This window comes from Pieris napi, chromosome 8 (genome assembly GCF_905475465.1).
Source record: "Pieris napi chromosome 8, ilPieNapi1.2, whole genome shotgun sequence".
Taxonomy (NCBI): domain Eukaryota; kingdom Metazoa; phylum Arthropoda; class Insecta; order Lepidoptera; family Pieridae; genus Pieris; species Pieris napi.
This window is the reverse complement of record NC_062241.1, coordinates 12,680,164-12,691,417: the sequence shown is the minus strand read 5'-3', so window position 1 is coordinate 12,691,417 and position 11,254 is coordinate 12,680,164. Positions and strand designations below refer to the sequence as shown.

The window sequence follows — 11,254 nt, the reverse complement described above, 5'->3', positions numbered from 1 at the left end:
TCGGTCCAGTAGTTTTTGTGTGAAAACATTACAAACATACAAACAAAAACACAAATGTTTCCTCTTTATAATATTCGTATAGATAATATACCACTTTCTCCGGATTAATAAAGCTTATTATAAATTACTTCTACGTAATTGACACGGAATTTAACTGTATGGAAATTATGTTGGAAAAGTTTTTAGTTTGCACCACAAAAACTTAAAACAAATTATTTACTATTAAACCGTCCCATGATAACACTACATTAAAAGTGTTGCAGTTCTTTCAGTGTCTATTTACAAACATCAACCATGGTTTACTTCCAACAAGTAGCGGTAAGGCAAACAATCCCGCTTTGAATGCCGTTTTATATTTTTTAATATTATCGCGTGGATTTTCATTTTATACAAGAATTAGTATCATCTTTAATTAATTACGTATTTATTACTCTTACATTACTTTATCATCTACTACTAGTATACATTTTAAGCGTACGAAAATTTTAATGTCACAGGAAATACAATATTCTCAGTAAAATGTTCATATTATTTTTTATAAAGTCCTATATCGATCTTTCTAAATATATAAAATTAAGCATAAATCTTAAGGCTATATGGGAATGAAATAAAGTTTATCTTATATCTTATTCTTTATTTCCTATAGTTTATATGGCAGAATGGATTCTTCGAGCCAAGCTTTGTATGCACTGATCCTAACGAACACGTCTGGAGCACCGAGTGCGCACGAAAGTCCCCAAGATACGATACCTATCTGTTGTTTGGTGTCGCTCCTTACAAGTGGACTGCCGGAGTCACCCTGCAAAAAAATTCTAGATTAACTAGAAGAAATAATATTATTACTATATATTGTAAACAAAATATCTAGTCAATTACAGACTAGAACTTTCCACTTATTCTGAAAACGGTCGATCAAAAAGAGTACGTTACACTAAATACTATAAAATTAACAAAATACAGTACTAAACGTAACAGAAACAACTATTATGTCATCAAGTGAACAGTGCTATACTATGCTATACAAAGATATGACAATAAACCTTAACATACCGAAAGTATTGATATATTTAACTTTGGTTGCAACATAAAAAACTTACGTTGCAAGCACCATGACCGACAGAGTGGAAGGTGCAGATTTCAATGCGAGGGTCCACTGGTGGTAATGTGATGTTCATCTCAGCAGCGACTCGTGGAAGTTCAATCATACAGAAGAGACCGTCGACAGTCGCGGCTTGTAGTTCCAGAAGCTGAGCAGATGCAGCACCTCCAGCCTGAATTTAAATTTACATTAATTAAGTTGTTGAAGGAGACAGTCGAGTTGAAATTCGGGTACGAAATTATGCTATTAGATAGCCTATGAACTCTAGATTTAAATGGAAACTTATGTATATTTGATAAGTAAAGGAAAAGGAAAGCGCACTGTTCCTACGACCTAAAGGGAAGGCGATTCAGGGCATATCATGAGGCCATGACGACACTGCACTGATTGTAACCGCAGATCGTAGGTGTCGCGACAGAACTAAGAAGAAAAGCATTACCCGTATTCTTCCCCATCCATTGACAGTAGTTGCGACCCCATTGCCGACTACATCAAAGCTCAAGGTCACAGGAGAAATAGTATTAGTGAACACTATTGCATCTCTGGTGATGAGTATCCCAATGTCGTTCTTGATAAATTCGTAGATGTAATTAGGGTTCGTGATGTTCCCAGCAATGTTGTAGTGCACTCCTCCACTGTTCCAATGATTAGTGCCGACTGTAGCACGAAGAGATCTAAAAACGAATAAACTCAAACTCAAAATAACTTTATTCATATAGGTAAACAAGTACACATATGAACGTCAACAGAAAAGATGTTAAATTGTAAATTTACAATTATGGCCAGTTCGCAAGTCAAAGGCGTAGAGCGGGCAAGAAGAACTGGCAAAAAACTCTCCGCTACTCTTTTTAATAGCTAAGTTTTGAGTCATACTAATTGTTTGAACTGGAGCAAATAGTAATAGTAATTGAATTCTTTTCATTATATTAGGTGAAATTAATACATATTAAATTGACGTTTTGTCCCCACTTGGCCACTCTTGACCTCAAATATCTTCTCTTTGGAATTCCAAATTCAATGATTTATAGCTATTTCCTCGTGAATTTGTTTTAATTAAGGGATTTTAAATCGAATCATTACCTGTGATGAAAAGTGGATCCTGTACGATAGTTGGAAGTGCTCATCGCAATGGCAGAATCCAGTCGAACCAGCCAAATCGTGCCCTAATCGAAAATTTATTCCGAAAAGTTGCTTGTGAGCGTTTGGTGGACTAGTGCCGGGGTCGTTCACTATAACTTTCTTAAATCTGGCCAGACAATTACGGCAGATGTCTATTGTCATGGAAAAGCTAGCTTGTAAACAACCAACGCTGGTCAATCGCTCTAGGTCACTGCTGCTTCTCGACAACGCTAGACCACACACTGCACAACTGCTACCAAATTAGAGGAGCTTCAATTGGAATGTCTAAGACATTGCCCCGGACCTTGCTCCAACATTTTACCATTTTTTCCAAAATTTTGATAACTTCTAGCAAGGTAAAACGTTCTATTCTGATGGAGCACTCGAAACCGCCTTCAAAGATGTTATTGATTCCCGACCGTATGTTTTTTTTTAGAAAAGGAATCAATGAACTACCTTTGATTAATTAAATATAGGGTGTCTCAGTAAGAGTGCACTTTTTCATTTTTAAATAAAGACAAGTATTTTATGACAGAGTTCTGATATTTTTATTGTATTGTAAAGAAGACATGTTCCGATTAAGTATGGAATAAAATATCCGGCAAATGACCTCCACGGCTCTGATGACAGGCCATTACACTTTTCATGAAATTTTCCATGATTTTTGCACAGAGATGTGTCTGTATCTCATCGATGACGCGTTGGATTTCCGATTGGAGCTCAGGAATGGTTTCGGGTTTATTCGCATATAACTCGAGATTTCACAAAACCCAAAAAAAAAATCGCACGGCGTTAAATTGCACGATCTTGGTGGCTAGTTGGCATCAAAATTTCGTGAGATAATGTGTTCTGTTCATCGAAGAAAAAGACTTTTTTCGAAAAATTGGCATCGACTTCCCTTTGCTCCATTACTCATTGAGCAAATTGCCGGTGCTTTCCTTGGTCTGCTGGTTTGAGCTCCTGAGTTAACTAAATCTTGTACGCACGAAGGTGGAGGTCTTTAGTGAAAATTTGCTGCGTCGAATTGATGTTTTCGGGTATTCGGCGACACTCTCGTTTACAGCAGCAATGTTTTCAAGGGACCAACCGGTACGTTGACGCAAAGGATTCTTATAATAAATAATTGACCCAGTTTCTTCAAATTTTTTGGCCACTATTCGATTGGTTGACACATTAGGTGCACTTTCTCGGCTGAAAATTTGGTGAAGTTTGCGAGCGTTTTCACCGTTACTTTTGTGATGAGTTTTCACAATTATAACGAGTTGTTCTTTCAAAAAGTGCTCCATTTTTAATAATCGGAATAAACAGAGGTGACACCTGTCAAATTTCAGAGTTGCCACTTGCAGGAAAACAAAAATATTACAATTTTAAAAAGTGCACTCTTACTGAGACACCCTATATATATTTTATTTAAAAATCTACTTTTTGTTTCTCCCATACAAAACGCCAATTTTATATGTAAGGACCTAATATATTACCCTAATTAAATGATGTTTAATAATATAGTTTAAGCTCTGGTAATCGTCAGCTAAATATAAGGTAACTTGACATACCTGCTCAAACGACATAAGATAAATACTGAATCGATACAATGGGCGGCTGTGAGCAAATGTCTGTCTGTGATGATAGAGGCTCCACACAATAAATTTCTGACTAGCAATCCGTTGGTTAACACCGCCATCCACGGGACAGTTCCGGCCACAGTTCCACCGACAATGCGTGAATCGGGGTCTGTGTGGTCAAAGAAGATGGACATGTCATCTTCTTTAACAGGTTTTGCTGCAAAGTTTTAAGGCAGATATTATTAAACATTATTCAGTTTTGACAATTAATATTTAAATTAACTAACTTAAGCGATGAAAAAAGTTAAATTTAAAATTAAACCGTTAAAACGTCGGTCAAATTTAAAATTTTGAAAAATAATTGTAAATACATAACTTCAATCCGGTAAAAAATTGTTTTATTATCAAATGTGTGAAAGTTATGTCAATAAAAGACAATACGGACAATCTTACCCAAGCTTCCAACAAGGAGCGTTAAGGCAATTAAACCTACTTTAAAAGCCATTTTGTGTTTCGATAATGTCACTCGAACAGTCTTTATATACAACGATTATTATTATTATCTTTTTAATTATCACGGATTATAACTCTCATATCGATTTATAATTGCCTTTTAATGGAAAACCTATAGACTTCGAGTACCCTTACTTCCTTGTATCCCCCTGATGTTGCCTGAATGAGATTGCTCATTAGTAGGCCCCGGTACTACATGCCACGGCCCTACTTTGTGAGGAACGTCGATCATGACCATGACCTGTAGCTCCCTACCATCGCCAATGGATGAAGTTGGCGTCCATACGGCACTTCGGAAAGGCTTAACATCATCCCAACCTGTTGGTCATCAAAAGCATCAACTCCCTTACCGACAAACAAGGCCCGTAGGAGGCCTCAACACGTTTTAAGGAATCCAGATGATCCAATAACTGCAGCTAATAACAAATTAAAAGCCGCTTTTATCGGGGAAGGCAAGGTCCTTTAGTTCGAACTTCGCTCATTCCCGTGAGCCTTCGTCCCGCCCTTCAGGCCATCAACGAGATTCCAATAAAAAAAAATTAAATATTCAGAAAGTAATTCTTTTATTAAAGTGAACATACAATCTATAAAAGATCATCGAACATTTTGTTCGTCTAAAGCTGTGAGGTCCAGGTTATCCGATTTCAAATAACGAAACAATTTTTGGGAATTAAAAGGCTTAATTGACCAATACAATTTTTTATATGGAGTTTGCTTAAGGTCGTATTTAAACAAACATGTTATGTTGTGGATATCTTATCAGGATTCGATAATCTGGTGTGTTCCTAGAATCGATTGAAGAAAGAAATCACATTCGTCGACTTACATTTTGTAGCTACTTTTCAAATTCAAAATCATTTATTCATTTAGGTAACACAATGTACACTTATGAACATCAATAAAAAAAGACATTAAATGCTAAATGCTTCTAATTTGCATGCATAGAACGGACGAAAGAACTGGCAATAAACTCTCGGCCACTCTTTAGTGGCCGAGAGTTTATTGCCAGTTCTTTGTTTAACACAATGTTTGTAAGGAGCTGCAACCATTACACCATGTTCCACATGACTTCTTACGTAATTAATAGTTAATTAATAAAAAATATAAAAACAAAGATTTGTGCTCTATCAGCAGCTGGCATGATGAAATAGAAGCACGCACTTACATTTTCGTGGGAACAAAATGCAAATACATAGTCGATATAACTAATATCACCGCATACACGAATTCAAGTCCAACCAGTCACCACAATTAGTAGCACCCATTCACGAGTATGACGCATAGCCAGCCATCGGCCCCCTCGCCATATTTTAGGGAGAGAGACGATGCATGGACGCCTTTAACTTCCTAACATGAACCGTTTTCAAGAATTCTACTTTTCCGAAAAAAAAAGGAGTTTATCCTAGTCGAGATTGACAATTTATAACTAATCTGGCCATAAATTCTGAAAAGAAACTGAAATATCCTCTTTACCGGGGAATTTTTTTAATGATTGAAGAACACTATAATAAGCAAAATGATAAAGTGTACGCTCACAGCTTTATAAAAGCTGCACAAGTGGTCGGAAAGGTTCAACGTGGTCATCATCCTGCCTCCGTGAGGGTTTAGTGGGACGTATCTGATCAAGGAGTCACAATTCCGCCAAAGTGTCTTGGTTCATGTTGTGAAATCTGTCAGCAATACACTTTTGAAAAATATACTGTGGTCATTCCCGCAGGATTCTGCACTTGGTCACAAGGCACGAACCACCCAAGCCTGGCTTGAAACCAGCGTTCCCTTCATAAGAGCTGAAGACTATCGCTCATCTAGCCCAGACCTCAACCCTTTAGACTTCAAATTATCTAATCATATTACTAAATAACATTGAGTCTCTTAAAAAATCTTTGGAGCAAGCAGTGGCGAAAATTCCCTAGAAAACAGTGCGTAAATCCATAGATTCGTTGCCAATCAGATTAAAGGCCTGCATTAAACCCAAAGGTGGCCATTCCGAATAGCATTTTTTTTTTCTGAGACTTATAAATATATGTATATGCATTTTCACTTGTAACAGATTACAGAACTTATGGCTGGACTATAATACTAATACTTACATGATAATATAATGACACAACATTTTTAAAATACAGACTTTTTATTATAGTTTTTGACAGAAAATCTTCTTTAACAAGATAATTGCAAGATTTAGACACCTCAAATCTCACTAAATATTAGGTCAAGTATATTGTCAGAGGAGTTTTTTATGAAAATTGTACTGACTGAAGCCAAGACTACTGCATGATTCAACAAGATTTGAACCCGCATTTTGTAGATTTACAGTTCCACGCCTAAGGAAGGTGGGATCAAAGGTAGGAGACCAGCCAATGTGGGGTAAATTGAAATCGCCAGCTAAAATATAATGATCGTGTGGGTGTAATGAATAAATATATAGAAGGAAGTCTGTAAAGGCTGTAAGTCTTACAGACTGCAAATCGTCTGGTGGTATGTATACAATAAATATATGTAGATCGCGTTTATTGCATTCATTTGAAGCGAGCGCGCTGGCGGGAATAGTCAACCAGGTACACTCAACACCGTTGCACGTCCACTCGGACATCTCTTGAGCATGCAGTGACCTTTTCGTGCATACCATAACACCGCCGCCCAACGTTTTAGTTGAATTTTTAGAATTCCGATCGAGACGAAGTACGTCATATCGATCATCACATAGTTCAGTATTGTAAAAGCCAGAAGTTAACCAAGTCTCGGTGATTAGAATTATATCGAAGTCGTACATCCACGGACATTTTGATAAAACAAACTTAGGTTATTTTTAATCATGGTTACTGTGTATAATAGTGTTGGCATATATTTATATATAGTACTAGCGATGATGACCCGTGAAGTTTAAGCACAAAATTTTGAGGTTTTAACCGGCGCAAATACTTGCAATTTTTAATAATATTAAATATCCATAGGCAGGTGTGTAAGTTGTATTTATGTAGAAGAGTGTTTTTATGAGTAGGTATAATGTTCATGTCATTTTGTGTGTATGAATGGTGGTTTTGAATGCTCAGATTAGGTAGTAAGGCTACTAAATAAAATTTAATTTGTTTTGAGTAATATAGGCACTTATTAGAATTTATAATAACTAACAGATTTTCTCCAAATCGCGCCTTAAGTATTGCTATAACAGGAGATTCCTCGTTCTGGCGTAAAAAATGCAACAAATGCTTTGCAGCAAGAGCCTTCGCCTCTTTTATATGTTGCTTGTTGTCTGGGGTCAAATGCTCATTGACAAAGAACTTTTTCGATTCCCCTGATAATCCTATATCCAGTGTTAAAATGCCTCGCTGTTGACGTAAGTCAGATAAAATTTAATGCTTAATATCACGTGATTTTAGGCGCACTACGATTGTCTTTGGTTTACCAGATACGGACTGCTTCGGTTGTACGCGGTTAGCATATTCAATCTATCTAGGATCTTATGTATTAATCTTGGCTATCTATTATCTAGTAGACTTAATGCTATCTTTTCATTTCTTAAAGTCCTTTATCGACCTTTCCAAATATATAAAATTAAGCATAAATCTTAAGGGAATGAAATAAAGTTTATCTTAAGTATATAATTCGTTATTTTCTATAGTTTATATGACAGAATGGAATCTTCGAGCCAATCTTTGTATGCACTGATCCTTACGAACATGTCTGGAGCACCGTGTGCGCACGGAATTATCCAAGACGCGATACCTATCTGTTCTCTGGTGTCGCTCCTTACAAGTGGACTGCCGAAGTCACCCTGCAAAAAAAATCTTGATTAACTAGATTTAGGAATAATATTATTACTATACCAGATACAAACTAGAACGCGATATCTATACGGACGATCGAAAAGTGCATTACATTTAAAGCTATAAAATTTATAAAATACTAAACGTAAATCTGCCGTCTGCTCCAGCCAAAAGAAACAACTATTATTTCACCAGTTAAACAAGGCTATTCTATGCTATAAAAAGATATGTACAACAAACCATAATAAACCGAAAGTAATATGTATATATTCAACTTTCCTTGCAATAAAAAAACTTACGGTGCAAGTACCATGACCGACAGAGTGGTGGGTACAGATTTCAATGCGGGGTTCCACGGGTGGTATATGCCATGGAGAGTCAATTTCGGCAGCGACACGTGGAACTTCAATCATACAGACGAGACCGTCGATAGTGGCTGCTTGTAGTTCCAGAAGTTGAGCAGATGTAGCACCTCCATCCTGAATTTAAATTTACATTAATTAAGTTGTTGAAGGAGACAGTCGAGTTAAAATTCGGGTACGATGCTGCTATTAGAGTTTAGACTCTAGATTTAAATATAAACTTTTGTATATTTGATAAGTAAATGAAAAGGAAAGCGCACTGTTCCTCCAACTTAAAGGGATAGCCATATCCATTGGCTGGAAAGAAAGCCCCAGTGGCTCATATCGAGATGTTCTTCAGCGATCGAAAGCGCGATTCAGGGCATATCATGAACCCATAACGTCACTGCATTGAATGTAACCGCAGATTTACAGGTTACTTCGTTACAGAACTAAGAAGAAAAGCATTACCTGTGTTCTTCCCCATCCATTGACAGTAGTTGCGACCCCATTGCCGACTACATCAAAGCTCAAAGTCACAGGAGAAATAGTATCAGTGAAGAGTATTGCATTTCTGGTGATGAGTATCCCAATATTGTTCTTGACAGTGTCGGAGTCGTAGTTAGGGTGGGTGATGTTGCTAGCAATGTTGTAGTGCACTCCTCCACTGTTCCAATGATTTGTGCCGACTGTAGCACGAAGAGATCTAAAAACTAATAGTTATTGAGTTCTTTTTTCATTATATTAGGTGAAAATAAAAAAAAACAATTGACGTTTGGTCGTACTGGCCTCTCCTGACCTCATATATCTTATCTTTTGTTTAGAATTCCAAATTCAATGTTTTATAGCTCTATATCTACTCGTGCATTTGTTTTTCGAAAACCATGATTCATTTAATTTTCCCGCTTTAATTTTTTTTCGTGGACTAGTGCCGGTCGTTCACCGGTTGTAACTTTCTTAAATCTGGACAGACGATTACGGCAGATGTCTATAGTCATGGAAAATCTAGCTTCTAAACAACCAACGCTGGTCAATCGCTCTAGGCCACTGCTTCTCGACAACGCTAGACCACACACTGCACAACAGACTGCTACCAAATTAGAGGATCTTCAATTGGAATGTCTAAGACATTGCCCCGGACCTTGCTCCAACAGATAAACTTTTTTTAGAAATTTTATAGTTATAAAAAATTCAACTCTGTGTTCAATCTTCTCAGTGACCAATGAACTACCTATAAGATGGCAAAAGTGCATACTTTGATTAATTCAATATATTCTATTTAAAAAAATCTACTTTTTGTTCCTCCCATACAAAACGCCGATTTCTTATGTAAGGACGTAATATATTACCCTAATTAAATGATGTTTAATAATATAGTTTAAGCTCTGGTAATCGTCAGCTAAATATAAGGTAATTTGACATACATGCTCAAACGTCCCAAGATAAATATTCCATCGATACAATGGGCGGCTGTGAGCAAATGTCTGTCTGTGATGATAGAGGCTCCACACAATAAATTTCTGACTAGCAATCCGTTGGTTAACGCCACCATCCACGGGACAGTTCCGGCTACAGTTCCACCGACAATGCGTGAGTCGGGGTCTGTGTGGTCAAAGAAGATGGACATGTCATCTTCTTTAACAGGTTTTGCTGCAAAGTTTTAAGGCAGATATTATTAAACATTATTCAGTTTTGGCAATTAATGTATTATGCATGTAATTTTTAGCTTACGTCTTGCCAATAGGTACCCTTTATCAATTAATTAAAACCTAAGATAAATGTTGTTATGTAATCAAATAAATTATATGATTTTTTTTAATTTAACCCCAAATATCTCGGAACTAACTTAAGCGATGAAAAAAGATAACTTTTATTTATTTTTCATTTATTATTTATCAACACTTCGTTGCATTACAATATAGAAAAATTAACATAATTAAATGAAAAGGAGGGCAACTGGTGGCCTTGTCGCTTTCGAGCGATCTCTTCCAGGCAACCACTGTGTGAAAAAAAAATGTATTAAATTAGATAAGGCAGGCAAGAAATATTATGTAAGGTCTATTTTATGTAAGAATTAAACGAACAAACTTACCCAGGCTTCCAACAAGGAGCGTTAAGGCAAGTAAACCCACTTTAAAAGCCATTTTGTGTTTTTAGTAATGTCACTCGTACAGTCTTTATATACAACGATTAATAATAATCTTTTTAATTATCACGGATTATCACGGATTTTATCTCTCATATCGATTTTTTTTTATAATCGCCTTTTAATGGAAAACCTATAGACTACGAGTACCCTTACTTCCCTGTATCCCCCTGATGTTGCATGAATGAGATTGCTCATTCCCCCCTACTACATACCACAGCCCTACTTCGTGAGGAACGTCGATTATGACCATGACCTGAACACGCAATCTATAAAAGATCATCGAACATTTTGTTCGTCAAGAACTGTGAGGGCTAGGACATCCGATTTCAAATAACGCAACAATTTGGGAATTAAAAGGCCTAATTGACCAATACATATGGAGTTTGCATAAGGTCGTATTTAAACAAACATATTATGTTGTGGATATCTTATCAGGATTCGATAATCTGGTTCGTTCCTAGAATAGATGGAAATCACATTCGACTTACATTTTGTAGTTATTTTTAATTTCTAATTCATTTATTTATTTAGGTAACACAATGTACACTTATGAACATCAATAAAAAAAATACATATTAAATGCTAAATGCTTCTAATTTGCATGCATAGAACGGACGAGAAGAACTGGCAATAAACTCTCCGCCACTCTTTAGAAGCGCTAAGTTTTTTGTTTAACACAATGTTTGTAAGGAGCTGCAACCATT

At 36.4% G+C, this 11,254-nt stretch overlaps 2 protein-coding genes across 2 annotated transcripts; both read right to left on the bottom strand.

Moving 5' to 3' along the window:
- Window positions 1–613: 613 nt before the first annotated feature.
- Window positions 614–4,289, bottom strand: LOC125051933 (chymotrypsin-1-like). The gene is made up of 5 exons (XM_047652561.1): window positions 4,234–4,289; window positions 3,772–3,997; window positions 1,539–1,773; window positions 1,098–1,271; window positions 614–799 (listed from the first exon to the last, which is right to left on the bottom strand). The coding sequence occupies exons 1-5, from the start codon at window positions 4,283–4,285 to the stop codon at window positions 641–643; spliced, it is 846 nt and encodes a 281-aa protein (XP_047508517.1). The 5' UTR covers window positions 4,286–4,289; the 3' UTR covers window positions 614–640.
- Window positions 4,290–7,880: 3,591 nt separating this feature from the next.
- Window positions 7,881–10,607, bottom strand: LOC125051932 (chymotrypsin-1-like). Its single transcript, XM_047652560.1, has 5 exons — window positions 10,494–10,607; window positions 9,826–10,051; window positions 8,873–9,107; window positions 8,360–8,539; window positions 7,881–8,068 (listed from the first exon to the last, which is right to left on the bottom strand). Exons 1-5 carry the CDS (start codon window positions 10,543–10,545, stop codon window positions 7,910–7,912), a joined length of 852 nt encoding a protein of 283 aa, XP_047508516.1. The 5' UTR covers window positions 10,546–10,607; the 3' UTR covers window positions 7,881–7,909.
- Between the last annotated feature and the right edge of the window lie 647 nt (window positions 10,608–11,254).

Coding starts and splice junctions, on each gene's coding strand:
- LOC125051933 (XM_047652561.1), bottom strand. CDS start 4,285: ATGGCTTTTAAAGTAGGTTTAATTGCCTTAACGCTCCTTGTTGGAAGC. Junction 3,998..4,233: donor GCTCCTTGTTGGAAGCTTGG/GTAAGATTGTCC, acceptor AAAACTTTGCAG/CAAAACCTGTTAAAGAAGAT. Junction 800..1,097: donor TCGGTCATGGTGCTTGCAAC/GTAAGTTTTTTA, acceptor ATTTTTTTGCAG/GGTGACTCCGGCAGTCCACT.
- LOC125051932 (XM_047652560.1), bottom strand. CDS start 10,545: ATGGCTTTTAAAGTGGGTTTACTTGCCTTAACGCTCCTTGTTGGAAGC. Junction 9,108..9,825: donor ATCTTGGGACGTTTGAGCAT/GTATGTCAAATT, acceptor ATTAGTTTTTAG/ATCTCTTCGTGCTACAGTCG. Junction 8,069..8,359: donor TCGGTCATGGTACTTGCACC/GTAAGTTTTTTT, acceptor TTTTTTTTGCAG/GGTGACTTCGGCAGTCCACT.